The sequence below is a fragment of the Canis lupus genome, chromosome 1 (genome assembly GCF_011100685.1).
Source record: "Canis lupus familiaris isolate Mischka breed German Shepherd chromosome 1, alternate assembly UU_Cfam_GSD_1.0, whole genome shotgun sequence".
Lineage (NCBI taxonomy): Eukaryota > Metazoa > Chordata > Mammalia > Carnivora > Canidae > Canis > Canis lupus.
This window is the reverse complement of record NC_049222.1, coordinates 61,268,555-61,287,410: the sequence shown is the minus strand read 5'-3', so window position 1 is coordinate 61,287,410 and position 18,856 is coordinate 61,268,555. Positions and strand designations below refer to the sequence as shown.

Below are 18,856 nucleotides of genomic sequence, written 5' to 3'. Positions count from 1 at the left end.
TTATAGCCTAATTAGTGATGATTTTCTTTCTGTATCGAAATCATTTGGCGAATTCTGAAGTAATCCTTAGAGAATCTAAAGATAACAGATGATTCTTTTCCAGTTTTACATTGAATAGTTTCTCAGTGAAGCAATTAAAATTTAATTTACATCGGAAACATTGTTATGAATATTAAAGTGGTACGTGTTTTGAATTGGACCACCTTAAGAGTGTAACTGCGAAGAAGTTCAGATGAGTTTTATCTCCTAGTCTGTGACTTTTGAGATGCATTATCATGTATTATTCTTGACCTTTAATATCCTAATTATTCTCTTGTTTATTACAGCTTTACTAGAATTGCTTGAAAAATTTGTGCTTCATCTCTCTGAAAGCCCATCTGAGTGCTACTTCCCCTCAGTGGAATATACAGGTACATTTTAAGCATCTTGAATTTTGAAAAGTACTTAGTTATATAAAAAGTAGATAATATTTCATAGAGCTATCTAATTAGATTAAAAATATGCACAAGTTTTCTCATTTTAAAAATCAAATGATGCTCTATGTACAGTGTAGATATGTTTCAATCTCTTCTCTGCAAATGTCTGGATTTTCTTGTAACTTTCTAACTCCTTTTTGAACTCTTTTTTTTTCTTTCTTTCTACCCATCAAAAGTTGTTTTTCCTTAAGACATGTCTTTCTTCTGATTCTATCCACTATCCCCTAGTGATATCATTTGTTTGTACTGTTTTACCTACTTCATATATTGATAACTTCAAAATTCCCATCTTCTATTCAAAAATCTACTATAAGATTCATTGTAGTATACCTAGCTGCTTAATAGGTAAATATCACCTGTATGTACTACAGAAACCCTCAGACTCGAAATGTCAGCAGGGCCCTCACCTCATCATACCTTATTAATAAATACCCTTTTTCTATATTGTCTGTTTTGGTGGGCAGTACAATCAACAACTATTCATCTGAACTAGAAACCAAATAATTTAAGTTCGTATTTTCTTCTAAGTTACCAAACTATGTTAATTCTATGTTCTTAATAGATCTCAAATTTATTTACTTAATTCATCTCTTCTTTGTTCAGGCCACCATTGCTTCTTGCCTAGGGCATTATGATAGCCCCTTTTCCTGGTGTCCCTGATTAGAATCTGATTTCCTTTCAAAGGTATTCTTTTATGCTGCTCTCAGAATCTAACATTTGAAGTGCAAATCTGACCCACTCATTCCTCTACCTCTTAGAAGATCACCATTGACCATTAAGTAAAGTCTAGGCTTCTTACCATGACTCCCAAAATCTTACATTTTCCTTCCCTTTTCTTCCTCTCTGGCATTATGTCTTTCTCTCTATGCCTTATATTTGTTTTTCATGAACACTAAACTATTAGCACTTCCAAGTTCTCCCTTCCCCCATCCAAATACATTCATTTATTAAATGCATATTGTTCTCTATTATTTAATAGAATTTTTATAAGTATTTAGACACAGCAGTAAACAAAAGAGGGGAAAAAATCTTGCCTTCGGTGGGAAGATAGAATAAATAAATGCTTTACTATATCAAATAGTATGGTGGCTACTGAGAAATACATAGCAGGGAAGAGGGCTAGAGAGTGCTACCTGGGGGTGGGGTTACATTATTAAATCATGTTCAGACTAGCAAAGCTAGGAGCAAGTTATGTAGATATTTTCAGGGGAGGAGAATTCCTGCTAGTGACCAGGAAAGAGATAATTATGACTGAATAGGATTACAGGAGAAGCATTGTTGGTATTGAAGTCAGAGGGGGAAGGACAGTAGATGGTTTTTGGAAGTCCCTGCAGGGTCTTGAATGTAGAAACACGTGTTCAGATTTACATTTTTACAAGATTGCTGTGGCGGCTGTGTTGAGAAAAGACAGAAGGGAGGACAGAGGACTAACACACGGAAATGAAGTAGGAGACTGTTGAGAAGATCCAGATGAAAAATGATAATGGCTTGGATGAGATTGTCAGTGGGAGATAGTGAGAAGTATTTGGATTCTAGGTATATTTTGATGATAGAGCCAGCAGAAATGAGTGACTGACAATGGAATGTGAGAGAAAGGAAGGAAGCAAAGAAGACTCTAGATTATTGACTCATGCCAATGGAAGGATGAGATTATCATACACCAAGATGGAGAAGAATGGAGGAGACATAGGTTTGAGAGAGGAGGAGAAGAGCTTACTTTTATGTTATGTTTTAAATACTTGTTACATTTAAATAGATGTATTTTTTACACATTGGTTATTTGAATCTGGAATTTAGAGGAAAGATGTGGGCTGGAAATTTATATTGCCAAATCATAAGCTTAGTATATAAAGCCAGTATGTATCTCTGTCATGTCTTTCTCATACACTGACTTAATATCTAATTCTTCATGTGACAGTAACTCCTGGCGGGTAGTTTCCATGTCTTGTCTGTAATATCCTCTGCAACTAGAATGACCATGTTAAGACATACTTGACAAATAAAATAAAGAATGGCTAAAAAAATGAAGGAGGGCTGTGTCAGTCAGTTTGTCTTCATTTTAATAGACAGTAGATTAAACCCTTTAAGATTTCTGAGCAGAAGCTTTACTTGACTCATCTGTACTTTAGGAAGATTATTTTAGTGACTGTGTAAACAATGAACTAGAGTGCAGAACTGAAATATGCCAAAGGTGAATCGCCAGTGTGAGGGTCAGTAAAGAGATTGTGAAGAAAGCAGAGAAGTAGCAGAGACTCATGAAATAGATAATCAAGGGATATTGCTCTCCGTCCTTAGAAGGGTAACATGACTTCTCTGTTTGCTGAAGAAACCATCATTTAAATATTTACGCAAGTTAGACACTGTATGTCGTATTTCCTTAAAAAGAAGAATATATGCTTCCAGTCTGTCCCAGCCTATCCTCCTGGCCCTGTTATCCACCGCTGCTCAAAGATTTTCTGTGCATTCATGTCACTGAACCTTTGTTCCTACTGTTCCTTCTGGATGAGCTTTCCTCTCCCCATATGGTAATGCCCTACTTAACTGTAAAGTTGCAGCTAAAATGTTCCCTCCCTCTTACTCCTAAATAGATGTTGTTTCTGTGCTCACTATATTCACCTTAAACTACCATTTTGATAATTATTATATTGCATGTGGTTATTTAAATTATTCCATTATGTCTCAAGCTCCTTTTTATCTTTAATATAGTATTGGCTGTATCTTTATTAACTAAATATATATACATAACCTTAGCATCTGTATTCACACAAATACAGTTGTGTAACAATTCTAAATATATTGATATTTACAAATACACATATGAACATATGCCTCATTATTTACACAGTGACCTTTAATGCAAATTTGGCAAAGGGATAAAAGAGAACATAAGAAAATAAGAACAAAGAAATGAGAGGAAAATATAAGGTAGCATTAGATAGAGATTAAGGTGGGTGAAGGGAATTGATACTATTGAGCACCTCTTGTGAGCTAAATAGTATGCTGAAGTACTACTACATGTGTGTTATGTTATTGAACCCCGTAACTAGTCTTTGCAGTAGGCATAATCATCACATGTAAAATCAGAAAACTGAGGTACAGAAGGAAAGAAAATAGAAATTGTGAAGAGAATTTTGAAGAAAAGCATTTGTGAAGAAAATTATAACTTTATGAATAAACCTAAAAATGTATGTGAAAATATAAAGGGATTAATGGTCAAATCTATGAGTAAGAAAGGAAATAAGTAGTGGTAATTATGGAGATCTGCATGGCCAGAGTGGGTATCTCCCTAGGCTTCCCTATAATCTCCAATTTCTACATCTCTCCTTGGCACATTGTTCTATTGGATCATATTTTCTGTAGATAATTTAAAATTAACATTATGTTGTATTCATTGTCTAAATGCTCAATGAGACTAATTGCTCAGTGTGTGCAGATTCACTGCCCTCTGTTAAATTTCTAAATTATGATGAGAGAGATCTCAGATGTTGGCTCTTTTGAATGTATTACCTAGGAAGATGAACCCCAAATGTGAAATTAAATTCTTTAAAGGCTCCAACTGAACAGCTATCTTTTGGAGTTTTAGAGTACAACCAAATATAAGTTGGCTTCCTGTTTACTGAATGTATAATATTATGTTGTTATGATATAGTAAGCTTGTTACTAATACCATTTTCTTCCCATGGCTTTAGATATCCTCACCCTTCATCATTTATTTTTTTGGGGTGGCAGAACAATGGTTTTCCATTATAAAATTTCACTGTATTTACTTTAAATGAATAAAAACCATGTTTTGATATAAAAAAGAAAATGCTAAATATATATATTCAGTGTGTTTACATGTTTCTTGAAATGAGAAATTGATTGTCTTTTTAAAAATGACAGCTTGCTTAAACCCTAAGGTAGCTGAAATTAGAATAACACAGTCATCCATCTGTTGTTAGTTCCCTCAGGATTCCAGTCTATTATATAATTTGCAGAAAAATCAAATCAGTTTAGCTGTTTATCCCCTTAAAGAAAGAGGAATGAACAAAGTTCTGCACATTTTCAGTTTGTAAATCTATACAGGTATCTTTCCAAATCCTAACCAAATTTAATTTTTTGTTGGTTCATTTCCCTGGAATGAGTTGGGGATTTTTTTTTTCCTTATGTATTTGCTTCTTTAAATGTTATATTAAGTATTCCTTTAAAGGTAGGAAATACTTTTAATGTTATGTCTTTACTCTTTATGTTGTTAATCAAAAGGCTGAAAAGAAATCAGAAAATTTTGCATTGTTTCATTTTTTGACTATTAAAATACTTTTAAACTTAATATATATTGTTAAAACACCTTTTATGCTTTTTATGCACATTCAGCAAATACGCTCTTTTCCACTTTACATTTATGGAGCATATTTGTGAGTATGTTGGATAATTGCAAGGAAGAATAAAATATGGATAACACTATCCTCAAATAGGGGTAATAGTGCACACATCTAAAACGATGAATTAAATAAATTGGAACAATTAGTAGAAAAAATAAAGGAAATGGACATTTTCTAGCTGGCTACTTTATTTCAGGCAGTGTGCCTTTAAGTATGGTATTTGATATGGGTTATTGTCAAATGAAGGTTTTTGTTTTAAGTGCTATATGTCTTCATTGCAAAGAGTGATGTTTGACTAGTGCCATCATGAAAGATAAGAGGAAGAAGTGATAATGGAGCAGGAGTGGCACTAGTAAGGCAAAAAAAAAAAACCCTCAAAAACACAAAAAAAGAAGAAAATGTAGAAGGGGAGTTTTGCAGGAAAGGGTTAAATAGCATAAAAACATGGAAAGAAATCCTTTTTTCCCCAAACAATGCTCACTATCCAATTAGGAGACTGATACCCTTAAAATAACTTGGCCGCAAGAAATTGAGTTTTATGTCCATATGAATTGAATAAAATGGATAGTTATAACCCTGTGTTAAAAGGGAAGCAACAGAATCTGCAGACTGGCTCTGTGAAAGGAAGGAGGTAGGTGAGAGTGTGCTGACCTGTTGACTTCATTGCGGGGTCAGATTCTTTGGCTTTATAACACTTACCGCCAGAGCTTCAGAAGAATCCGTAAACAGCCAAGCAGTAACTGCTTCTCTAACCATGGAAATGTATTCCAGTGGAGAAATTCTTTACTCTTCCGAAAATTAATTTCTTTCCACACCATTAGCCAAGTGCCAGGCGGAATAGCTTTCATTTCTTCTACTGTGCTTCTACTTTGCTAGCTTTGCAAACCAAAAATAGAATTCATTACCAGAGTGAGCAATTTCAGTCAATATTAAGTCAATTTTTCCAACTCATTTTGTTCTGAGACCATTATATTTACAATTAAATAGGTTGGTTATTTCAAATAGTTAATGCTTTGATTAAATTAGACATTAAGTAGGGTAAGTATGATGCTACAGGTGTCACTGTTTGGTTGACTTTTTATCAGCAACTTGTTATGCTTTTCATAATGACTCCAGGGAGTAGGAGTTATATCATCCCCATTTTTTGCTTTATTTCAATGTACAGAAAATATTTTTAAGTCCACATCTATTTCATCTCCAAATTGCTCCATTTGATATGAAGAACAATTTCTTGTTTATTCATTTACTCATTATCTACTCACTCAGTGTTTTGTTAAGCTTCTATTATGTATCTCACACATCAAGGTGTACGTGTCAATTAGTCACTGATTACCAGTGATACATCAGAGTCCCCTGAAGACATCCATTTTTATCATTGAATTTATTTATTTTATCCCATCAATTTTGTCTTATTTATGAAGATTTTAGTTTCTGCTTCATAAGTTGTATTTAGTCCTGGTTGTACATAACAAAAGATTATTTCACTGAACTTTTGTAGTCCAAGATCTGTTTCTGTTTGTCAAGTTGTCATATAGCAAGCACAAATTTGAAATTAAAATGCCTCTTCTTAAAATATTTAGTAAATAGAAAACTATTTTCTGATTTCTTCATTCTTGCTTATTTTTTCTTTTTAAAAAAATTTTATTTAAATTCACTTTGCCAAATGTAGTATAACACCCAGTGCTCATCTCATTGTGTGCCCTCCTTAACACCCATCACCTGGCCTGATACCCCCACCTGCCTCCCCTTCTGCACGCCTTTGTTTCTTTTCCAGAGTTAGGAGTCTCTCATGGTTTGTCTTCCTCTCTAATTTCTTCACAGTCAGTTTCTCCCCCTTCCCTTTTGGTCCTTTCACTATTTCTTATATTCCACATATAGGGAAACCATATAGTAATTGTCTTTCTCCAGTTGACTTATTTCACACAGCATAATACCTTCCAGTTCCATCCATGTCACTGTAAATGTAAGTATTCATCCTTTTTTGATAGCTGAGCAATATTCCTGTGTGTGTGTGTGTGTGTGTGTGTGTGTGATGTTTTCTTTATCCATTCATCTGTTGAAAGACCTCTCAACTCCTTCTGTAGTTTGGCTGTTGTGTACATTGCAGCTAGGAACATTGGGGTGCAGGTGTCCTGTCATTTCACTATATCTGTATTTTGGGGAAAAAACCCAGTAGTGCAATTGCTGGATCATAGGGTAGCTCTATTTTTAACTTCTTGAGGAACCTCCATGCTGTTTTCCAGAGTGGCTGTACCAGTTTGCATTCCCACCCACAGTGCAAGAAGGTTCCCCTTTGTCCACATCCTCTCCAACATTTGTTGTTTCCTATCTTGTTAATTTTAGCCATTCTCACTGGTGTAAAGTGGTATCTCATTGTGGTTTTGATTTGTATTTCCTTGATGGCAAGTGATGAGGAGCACTTTTTCATGTGCTTGTTGGCCATGTGAAGGTCTTCTTTTGATAAATGTCTGTTCATGTCTTCTGCCCATTTCTTGACTGGATTATTTGTTTCTTGGGGGTTGAGTTTGATAAGTTTTTTATGGATCTTGGATACTAGCCCTTTATCTGATACATCATTTGCAAATATCTTCTCCCATTCTGTAGGTTGCCTTTTAGTTTTGTTGACATTTTCCTTTGCTGTGCAGAAGCTTTTTATCCTGATTAATTCCCAATAGTTCATTTTTGCTTTTGTTTCCCTTGCCTTCATAGATGTATCTTGTAAAAAGTTGCTGTGGCCAAGTTCAAAAAGGTTGCTGCCTGTGTTCTCTAGGATTTTGACAGATTCTTGTCTCATATTTAGATCTTTCAACCATTTTGAATTTATCTTTGTATATGGTGTAAGAGAACAGTTTAGTTTCATTTTTCTGTGTGTCCAATTTTCCCAACACCATTTATTGAAGAGACTGCCTTTTTTCCATTGGATATTCTTTCCTGCTTTGTCGAAATGAATTGACCATAGAGTTGAGGGTTCATTTCTGGGTTCTCTATTCGTTCCATTGATCTGTCTGTTTTCGTGCCAATACCATACCATACTGATGATCACAGCTTTGTAATACAGCTTGATGTGAGGCATTGTGATGCCCCCAGCATTGGTTTTCTTTTTCAGCATTCTTCTGGCTCATTGGGGTCTTTTCTGGTTCTCTACAAATCCTAGGATTATTTGTTCCAACTCTGTGAAGAAAGTCCAGGATAATTTTTTTAGATTGATTGATTGATTGATTCATTCATTCATTCATTCATCTTTATTCATGAGACATAGAGAGAGAGGCAGAGAAGACATAAGGGGAGAAGCAGTCTTCTCATAGGGAGCCTGATGCGGGACTGGATCCCAGAACCCCGGGATCATGTCCTTAATCAAAGACAGACACTCAACTGCTAAGCCACCCAAGTGTCCCTCCAGGGTATTTTGATAGGGACTGCATTGAATGTGCAAATTACTCTGGGTAGCATAGACATTTTTTCAAAATCATTATTCTTCTAATCTGTGAGCATGGAATGTTTTTTCATCTCTTGTGTCTTCTTCAGTTTCTTTCATAAGTGTTCTGTAGTTTTCAGAGTACAGATCCTTTATCTCTTTGGTTATGTTTATTCCTAGGTATCTTACGGTTTTGGGTGTAATTGTAAATGGGATTGATTCCTTAATTTCTCTTTCTTCAAACTCATTGTTAGTGTGTAGAAATGCAACTGATTTCTGTGTATTGATTCTGCCAGATTGTATCCTGCCACATTGCTGAATTGCTGTATGAACTCTAGCAATTTTGGGTGGAGGCTTTTGGGTTTTGGGAAACTTTTGGGTTTTCTATGTACAGTATCATGTCATCTGCAAAGAGTGAGAGTTTGACTTCTTCCCTGCTGATTTGAATGCCTTTTATTTCTTTTTGTTGTCTGATTGCTGAGGCTAGGACTTCTTCTACTATGTTGAACAAAAGTGGTGAGAGTGGGCATCCCTGTCATGTTCCTGACCTTAGGGGAAAAGCTCTCAGTTTCTCCCCATTGAGAATGATATTTGCTATGGGTTTTTCATAGATGGATTTTATGGTATTGAGATATGTTCCCTCTACCCCTATACTTTGAAGAGTTTTAATCAGGAAAGAGGCTGTATTTTGTCAAATGCTTTCTCTGTACCTATTGAGAGGATCATATGGTTCTTGTCTTTTCTTTTATTAATGTGATCTATTGCATTGATTGATTTATGAATGTTGAATCACCCTTGCATCCCATATATAAATCCCACTTTATTGTGGTGACTCATCCTCTTAATGTACTGTTGGATCTTATTAGCTAGTATCTTGGTGAGAATTTTTATACCCATGTTCATCAGGGATATTGGTCTGTAATTCTCCTTTTTGGTGAATTGGAAAATCTCTGGTTTTGAGATCAAGGTAATGCTGGCCTTATAGAATGGGTTTGGAAGTTTTCTTTCCATTTCTATCCTTTGAAACAGCTTTAGTAGACTAGGTATTATTTCTTCTTTAAATGTTTGGTAGAATTCCCCTGGAAAGCTATCTGGCCCTGGACTTTTGTTTGTTGGGAGGTGTGTGAAGACTGCTTCAATTTGCTTGCTGGTTATTACTCTGTTCAGGTTACTTGCTTCTTTCTGTTTCAGTTTTGGTAATTTATGTTTCCAGGAGCACATCCATTTCTTCCAGACAGATTGCCTAATTTGTTGGCATATAGTTTCTCATGATACGTTCTTAAAATCATTTGTATTTCCTTGGTGTTGGTTATGATCTCTCCTTTTTCCTTTATGATTTTATTGAGTCTTTTTTCTTTTTAATAAGTCTGGCTAGGGGTTTATCTATCTTATTAATTCTTTCAGAGAACCAGCTCCTGGTTTCATTGATCTGTTCTCCAGTTCTTCTGGTCTCTATTTCATTGAGTTCTGCCCTAATCTTTATTATTTCTCTCCTCCTGCTTGGTGTATGCTTTATTTGCTGTTCTTTCCCCAGTTCTGTAGGTGTAAGGTTAGCTTGTGTATTTGACATTTTTCCAATTTTTTGAGAGAGGCTTGTATTGAAATGTATTTCCCTCTTAGGCATGCTTTTGCTGTATCCCAAAGATTTTGAACAGTTGTGCCTTCATTTTCATTAGTTTCCATGAATCTTTATAATTTTTCTCTAATTTCCTAGTTGACCCATTCATTTTTTAAGAGGATGCTCTTTAACTTCCAAGTGTTTGAGTTCCTTCCACATTTCTTCTTGTGATTGAGTTCTAGTTTCAAAGCATCATGATCTGAAAATATACAGGGAATAATCCCAATCTTTAAGTATCGGTTGAGACCTGATTTGTGACCCAGTATGTGGTCTATTCTGAAGAAAGTTCCATGATGCAGTTGAGAAGAATATGTATTCACTTGCATTAGGATGGAATGTTCTGAATATATCTATGAAGTCCATCTGGTCCAGTGGACTTCTTAAAAGCCCTTGGTTTCTTTGGTGATCTTCTGCTTAGAAGATCTATCCTTTGCTGAGAGTAGAGTGTTGAAGTCTCATACTATTAATGTATTATTATCTAAGTATGTCTTTACTTTGGTTATTAATTGGTTGATATAATTGGCTGCTCCCACATTAGGGGCATAAATATCCATAATTGTTATGTCTTGTTGGATAGATCCTTAAGTATGTAAGTAAAGAGATATTATATCATGTCCCTCTTCATCTCTTAGTATAGCCACTGGTTTAAAATCTAATTTATTTTATATGAGGATCACAACCCTAGCCTTCTTTTGAAGTCCATTTGCATGGTAAACTGTTCTCCACCACTTTATTTTCAGTCTGAAGGTGTCCTTAGATCTAAAATGAGTCGCGGGGATCCCTGGGTGGCGCAGCGGTTTAGCGCCTGCCTTTGGCCCCGGGCGCGATCCTGGAGACCCAGGATCGAATCCCACGTCGGGCTCCCGGTGCATGGGGCCTGCTTCTCCCTCTGCCTGTGTCTCTGCCTCTCTCTCTCTCTCTCTCTGTGTGACTATCATAAAAAAAAAAATAAAATAAAATAAAAAAATTTAAAATGAGTCTCTTGTAGTCAGTGTATATAGATGGGTCTTGCTTTTTTATCCAGTCTGATACCCTGTGTCTTTTGACTGAATCATTGCACTCATTCATTCATGTTCAGAGTCACTATTGAAAGATATGAATTTAGTGTCATAGTATTACCTACACAGTCCCTGTTTCTGAAGATTGTTTTCTTGGACTCCCTCTTTGCTTACAGGATCCCCCATAATATTTCTTGTAGGGCTGGTTTGGTGGTCACATATTCTTTCAATTTCTATCTGTCCTGGAAGCATCTCTCCATCTATTTGAAATGACAGCCTTGTTGGATAAAGTATTCTTGGCTGCATGTTTTTCACATTTAGTACCCTGATATATCTTGCCAGTGCTTTCTGGCCTGCCAGGTCTCTGGAGAGGTCTACTGTTAATCTGATATTTCTCCCCCTATATGTTAGTAATTTCTTGCTCAAGCTGCTTTTCATAATTTCTATTTATCCATGAAATTTACAGGCCTCACTATTATATGCCGGAATGTGGTTTGGCTTTTGTTGATTTATGGGGAGTCCTCTCTGTCTCTTGGACATGAATGCCTATTTCCTTCTCCAGATTAGGGAAGTTTTCAGCTATGATTTGTTCAAACATACCTTCTGGTTCTCTCTCTTTCTCTCTCCTTTCCCTCTGGAATCCCAATAATATGGATGTTATTCTTTTTCAAACTATCACTTTTTCTTGGGAGTCTCTCCTTGTGGGCTTTTAGTTGTTTTTCTCTCTTTTCCTCAGCTTCCTTCATTTCCATCACTTGTCTTACTCTCTCTTCTGCCTCACCTACCCTATCTGTTAGAGCTCCAGTTTAAACTGCATCTCAGAGTATTTTTAATTTAGGCCTGATTAGATCTCATTTCTGCAATAAGAGATTCTCTAGAGTCTTTTATGTTTTTCAAGTCCCACTAGTAATTTTATCTTTGTAAGCCTGAATTCTATCTCCGACATCTTATTTAAATACATATCCATTAGATCTGTGACAGAGTATTATCTCTTGTTCTTTCTTTTGTGGTAAATTCTTCCTTATAGACATTTTATCCAGTGTAGAATGGCTTGCAAGAGGTGGTCATTTTCCTATTTGTAGAGTTCCAGCCGTTCTTTCTTTACATCTCAGGTTGAATTCATAGGTTGTTTAGGATGGTTTGAAAGTTATATATCTAGCTGTATTTGGGGGGCCAGAGGAAACAAGGACCCCTACTCTCCCACCATCTTACCTCTCTCCCTGCTTAATGTTTTCAAAAGGGTTTTATTCACATTAATGTCACCTATATCTATTTAATATAAGTATTTTTTAGAGTATTTGATGTTTTAGTATGCTTAATACCTCCCATATTCTAACTTAAAAGCCTTTTTGAAGATTTAAGTGCTACATTCTTTAAAGTGATATTTATATAATAATTAATGTCCAAATTTTAAAAAGATTTTATTTATTCGTGGGAGAGAGAGAGAGAGAGAGAGAGAGAGAGACACAGGCAGAGGGAGAAGCAGGCTCCATGTAGGGAGCCTGATTTGGGACTCGATCCTGGGACTCCAGGATCATGCTCTGGGCTGAAGGTAGGTGCTAAACCGCTGAGCCACCCACGGATCCCTTAATGTCCAATTTTAACTATATCCAAACTTCACTTTTATTTCTTTAAATGTGGATCTCAAGTTCAGTGCACAAGAAATAAGCTTGTAGAGGTCTTTAAAAATACAAATGACTGGACATTCACCCTCAGCAATCTCAGTCATTGGTCTGGAGTGGAATCTGTTTATCTTTACTTCTAAAAATACAGAGAATTTTAATGTATAGCCATAATTGGGAACCATTATCTGTTGAAATGTGTAGAATTAAGTTACTACTCTGAATATTCAGAAACATAAACTTTTAGAGAAGGAATAGATCTGGGAAATTATTTGTACACCCCAGAAAACTTAAAAGGACTCCTCAGGCAGACAGCTAGACCATTCTGGAAGGACTATTTCCTTCCATTGGGAAAAAGTAAGAACCTAGAACATGAATCATATAACATTGAATGTTATAGTCCTTTTGGGCATCTCCTCTCACCTTGATCTTAACTATTCTGAAATTCTTCACATACAGAAGTCAGCATCTTCTCCTAGAAGCCACCCTGATCTATAGCATACAATGTCATCAGGAATGTTCATCATTAGCACCCTTTGCCCACTGCACATTCCTCCTACTGTTAAGATATTTAGCTGTATTATACATTCCAAAAGAGAAACATTAGTATTACATGCACACAGATTTATATATTAATGAAGATAAATATTTCTCATGTTTAAAAATCCAGTTTTATAGGTACTAGAATTCTAAGTGTTAGCATCTAGTCTAAGTTAAAATCGTTCTGCTGATAGGTTATAAAAATCCATTTTTATATTAATACAGAGAAGTGTAATTCATGGATTAGAGAGTAGAAGTATATTTAACTTTATGAAGAATTGCCAAACCATTTTCCAAAATAGTTGTGCCATTTTACTCTCACCAGCAATGTATGACAGTTCCAGTTGCTCCTTAGTCTTACCAACACTCAGTATTTTCAGTCTTTAATTTTAGCCATTTCAGTGGATGTGCAGTACTATCTCCATGTTTTTTAATTTGCATTTTCCTAATGACAGGTGATGTTGAACACTTCTTTTGAGATGTCTATTCAGATATTTTGCTTCTCACTCACCCCCATCATTTCCATATGGGTTTCATAACTTTTTATATTTTAAGGTATAGATAATGGTTATAGATTATGGATACAATGTCTTGTCCAATTTATACTGCAAATATTTTCTTCCATTATGTAGCTTGTCTAGTCATTTTCCTAATAGTGTCTTCTGATGAATAGAAGATCAATTTTGATGAAGTCCAATTTGTCAGGTTTTTTTTTCTTTTACAGTCCGTACTTTCAGGGTTCTGCTCTGACAATCTTTGCTTCCATCAAGGCATTAAAGACAGTCTTTTATGTTTCGTAGTTTATCTCTTACCTGCAGGTCTATAATCGATTTTGAGTTATTGTTTGTGTATGGTGTGAGGTAAGGGTTTACATATTTTTTGCCTGATAGCTAGTTGTTCCAGCACAATTGATTGAAAAGCTTTCTTATCTCACAAAATTGCTTTGTATATTTTGTCTAGACCTAATTGAGTGTATAAGAAGGAATATACAATTTGCTTGTTCTTACTCCTAGGGGAAAAGTTTTACATTGATTTTTGAATGTTATATCAACTTTGCATTTCTCTGGTGAATTCTTCTTAATCATGATATGTCATCCTTTTATATTACTGAATTTGAATGGATAATATTTTAAAAGTATTTTTTCTATTATATTCGGGTACAGTATTGGTCACTAGTTTGCTTTTAATGTTTTTGATTTGTTTGGGGATCATGGTTATACTGTGCTTATAAATGTGTAAGATTATTATTATTTTACTTATTTGATAGAATCCACTGGTGATAACATGTTCGTCTGAGTATTCTTCATGTTATGCTTTTTAAAATACTAATTGAATTTCATTAATAAATGTAAGAATCTTTAGATTTTCTGTTTCTTCTTGGGTCTGTAGGATCTATGGTGATATTTCCTCTTTTATTCTTGTTATTGATAATTTGTGTTTTCTCTTTCTCTTTTTTCTTTATACGCCAAGTAGAGATTTGTTAATATTATTGATCTTTTCAAAGAACCAACATTTGGTTTTACTGATATCCTCTTTCTTCTTTATTTTTTATTTTATTGGTTTCTGTTATATTTTATTTCTTCTTTCTGTTGACTTTAGGTTTAAATTCATCTTCTTTCTGTAGCTTCTGTGATGCAAGTTTAGATCATTGACTTTAAACCTTTATTCCTTCCTAATAAAATATATGAAGCTATAAAGTTTCCCGGAAGCAATGCTTGAGTTGCCTCCCAGTGCATGTTTAGAAATGTCTTAGTAGGCAGCCCCCGTGGCACAGCAGTTTGGCGCCGCCTGCAGCCTAGGGTGTGATCCTGGGGACCCGGGATTGAGTCCCACATTGGGCTCCCTATGTGGAGCCTGCTTCTCCTTTTGTCTGTGTCTCTGCCTCTCGCTCTCTGTGTCTATGAATAAATAAAATAACATTAAAAAAAAAAAAAAGAAATGTCTTAGTAATCATTCCATTGAAGATATTTTCTAATTTAGCTTGCTAGTTCTTCTTTGACCTTGACTAATTTGCAGTGTGTTTCTTAACTTTCAAGAATTTGGAGTGATCCCTGTGTGGCGCAGCGGTTTAGCGCCTGCCTTTGGCCCGGGGCGCGATCCTGGAGACCCGGGATTGAATCCCACGTCGGGCTCCCGGTGCATGGAACCTGCTTCTCCCTCTGCCTATGTCTCTGCCTCTCTCTCTCTCTCTCTATCTCTCTCTCTCTCTGTGTGACTACCATAAATAAATAAAAATTAAAAAAATTAAAAAAAAAAGAATTTGGAGATTTTCCAGAAATCTTTTTGTTACTCGTTTTTATTTTAATTCTATTGTGTTATGGAATATTCTGCATATAATTTAATTTCTTAAAAATTTTTTGAAACTTTGTATGGCCTAATAAATGTTCTGTTTTAGTAAATGCTCCATTGACAAGTAAAAAGGACATATTTATTAGAGTCGATGGTTGTAGTGTTCTATAAATAACCAATAAGGGCAATTTAGTTGGTCATGCTGTTCAGATTTTCTAGAAAATTTCTTATTTTTTGTCTCCTTTTGGTACCAAATGCTGATAGAGTAGTAGTGTTGAGCTCTCTCCCAAATGCTGATAGATTAGTTGTGTTGAGCTCTCTCCCTTTATTATTTTATGTTTATTGACTTTTCCTTTTAATTCTTAGTTTTTGTTCATGTATTGTAAAGTTTTCCAATTTGGTAAATATATATGTAGTATTGCTTTTTCTTCTTGATGAATTGACCATGCTATCATTTTAAAAAGTCTTTTATCTCTAATACTCCTTGACCTAGAGTATATTTTGTCTGATAATAATATAGACATTCAGTTCTCTTATGATTAGTGTTGGTATAATATGTTTTCCCATCTTTATTTTATTTTTAAAAATATTTTATTTATTTATTCATGAGAGACAAAAAGAGAAGAGAGGCAGAGATACAGGCAGAGGGAGAAGCAGGCTCCATGCAGGGAGCCTGACGTGGGACTCGGTCCCGGGTCTCCAGGATCAGGTCCTGGGCTGAAGGCAGCGCTAAACCTCTGAGCCACCCAGGCTGCCCATCCCATCTTTAGTATATCATGTCTTTCAGTTTAAAGGGCATTTAAAGATACATAGCATATAGTTGCGTCTTGCATTCTGTTTTTAATTCAGTCTGAAAAGTTCTGCCATTGATTGTTGTTTTTAAACTATTTACATGATTACTGATATTTTAAAATTTTATCTATGATTTTGATATTTTTATCTACTGTGAATTAATACCATGTCTTTCACATAAGAACCTTACAAAGTTTATTTCCATTTGTCCTTCCTATGTGCTAATCTTTCTATGCATTTTACTTTTACACTTTATTTTTCCTGTGAGTCAATTAGTTTTAAGTAAAGAAACGAGAAAATTATTTTGTATTTACAATTTCGAGTATCTCTGTATATGTGTCAGTTGTGTGTGTGTGTGGTGTGTGTGTGTGTATGTTCATCTGGGCTATTTCTCTTCAGCCTGAAGGACTTTACTATTTTTTGTTTTGTTTTGTTTTTGAGTATAGTTGACAAGCAATGTTGCATTAATTTCATAATGTACAACGTAATGATTCGGTAAGTTTACACATTATGCTATGTTCACTACAAGTGTAGCTGCCATCTGTTCCCATGCATTGCTATTATAATATCAGTGACTATATTCTTTATACTGTAGCTTTTATCCCCATTACTTATGCAATCCATAACTGAAACCCTTCACCCATTTTGCCTAACCCTCCACTCACTCTCCTGTGGCAACCATCAGTTTGTTCTCTGTATTTATAGGTCTGATTCTGTTATTCGTTTGTTCTTTTTTTTTCCCCCTATAGGAGTGAAACCATATGGTATTTGTCTTTCTCAGTCTGACTTATTTCACTTACCATAATACCTTCTAGGTCCATCCATGTTGTTACAAGTGGCATGATCACATCTTTTTTTATGGCTGAGTAATAACTTGTGTGTGCACACACATGTGCACATAAATATACCACATCTTCCTTATCCACTCATCTATCGATGGACACTTAGGTTGCTTCCTTATCTTGGCTACTGTAAATAATGCTGCAGTAAACATAGGGATGTGTGTATCTTTTTGAATTACTGTTTTCATTTTCTTTTGGGTAGATACCCAATAGTAGAATTAGTGGATCACATGACATTTCTATTTTTTAATATTTTAGGAACTCCATACTGTTTTTCACAGTAAAAGTACCAATTTATATTCCCACCAACAGTGTACAAGGGTTCCTTTACTTTACATTTTCACTAACACTTTTTATTTCTTATCTTTTTGGTTTTAGCCATTCTGAGATGTGAGGTGATAGCTCATCTTTGATATTTGCCCAAGAATGTTCAGAGCTCTTTATTCATAAATTCAAAATCTGAAAAAATAAATACAAATGTCCCAGAAAAATAAATTTCAACATATTTATGTAATGGAATACTACTTATAATAAAAAAACTGTCAATACATGCTATAATATGAAATGAATCTCAAAACATTGTGTTAAGTGGAAAAAAAAAACACACACACAAAAGGGTACATGCTGTGTGATTCCATTTATATTCTATTCCAGGTAAAGCTAAACCAGTAGTGAAAGAGATTAGATCGGTGGCTGGTTTAGGGAAGATGAATGTACAGGAATTGGCTAGAAGGGAGCATGAGGGAACTTCTAGGAGATGAAAATATTCTTTATCTTAGAGGAGTGTAAGTTATACAGCTTGTATGCATTTGTCAAAACTAATTGAACTGTACATTTAAGATCTTTATATTTCTTTGACTATAAAGTTTACCTCAAAATAATCTTACTAATTTAAAAAAATCAATCCTATAATATACTTTTAGGATAGTTGATAGGAGATAGGTCTGTTTTGTGGCTATAAAAATATATATAAAACCAAAATATTTACTTTATTGAAACTCCCTAAATTTTGCAAAATCATCCAGTGTCACCAATACTACAGCACTAAAGTTTTATGTTATTTGAGCTTGGGAAACTGAATTGCAATTAATAATAAAATATAGGATCACCAGGAGTATATTCAGGTACTGATACATTAAGAACCTCCTGGTTGCTACCAAATGAATTTAATCTGATTGTGTTATAGTGGACATTGGAAAAGCTGTTTAAATTATGGCTGATTTTTAAAAATGCTGTTGATAAGACTAAAAACTTGAAATTATGGTAAGCATATGAATGATGATTAATAGTTTTAAAAATTGGCCATTTTTGAGTGTGAGAATAATTTGTGACATATATGTTTTTGGTAGAAAGTAATAGAAACTCCTTTTTTTTTTTTTTTTTGCCTAGGAGAAAAATACTGAGCCATATATATAAAACTCTCTTTAGCAATCTGTGCATCTAGAATGTATATCTATTAGTAAAGTTAGAGTCTACAAATAGGAATTCTAAGATATATAAAAAATAACTGCTCATTATAGGTCAAGTACAACAATAATGCTAAGTTTGTGTTCTGATCTGAATAAGTAAAACTCAGATGTAGCTTGTCAAGAAGTGAACTGAGCAGTTAAGTTTATTTTATTTTAATTAACTTATTTTTAAAGAAAATTACCATTCGAGGTGGGTAGAAGACCAGTCTGGTTTGCCTGGGATTATGGGGGCTTCTTAGGGCATGAGACTTTCAGAGCTAAAACCATGCAAGACCTGGGCAAACTGGGAGAAACAGGGTAACTTACTTCGAAGAGTGCTAAATGATGGATTGTTGCTGACCCAATGAGTAGATGTTTGATAACAGTGATGTTTAATTTGTGTTCTTCCTTATATCTGTAGATCTCAAGTCTAACCATATTTTAAGGTTCAGTTT

At 34.8% G+C, this 18,856-nt stretch overlaps 1 protein-coding gene and 1 long non-coding RNA gene across 9 annotated transcripts in view; one reads left to right on the top strand and one right to left on the bottom strand.

Moving 5' to 3' along the window:
• LOC111096171 overlaps window positions 1-18,856 on the bottom strand; it is a 101,258-nt gene that overhangs the window by 30,392 nt on the left and 52,010 nt on the right. For all 3 annotated transcript variants that reach the window (XR_005353852.1, XR_005353851.1, XR_005353853.1), the window contains one exon: window positions 5,537-5,713. This is a non-coding gene — a long non-coding RNA (uncharacterized LOC111096171). The remainder of the gene's footprint in view (window positions 1-5,536; window positions 5,714-18,856) is intronic.
• The window catches only part of TBC1D32 (TBC1 domain family member 32), a 211,472-nt gene that overhangs the window by 159,573 nt on the left and 33,043 nt on the right, over window positions 1-18,856 (top strand). For all 6 annotated transcript variants that reach the window (XR_005353848.1, XR_005353847.1, XM_038526673.1 and 3 more), the window contains one exon: window positions 327-410. Coding sequence is in view for 4 of the 6 variants with exons in the window: in XM_038526673.1 (XP_038382601.1) it covers window positions 327-410 (84 nt within the window). In the remaining 2 variants the exon portion in view is untranslated. The remainder of the gene's footprint in view (window positions 1-326; window positions 411-18,856) is intronic.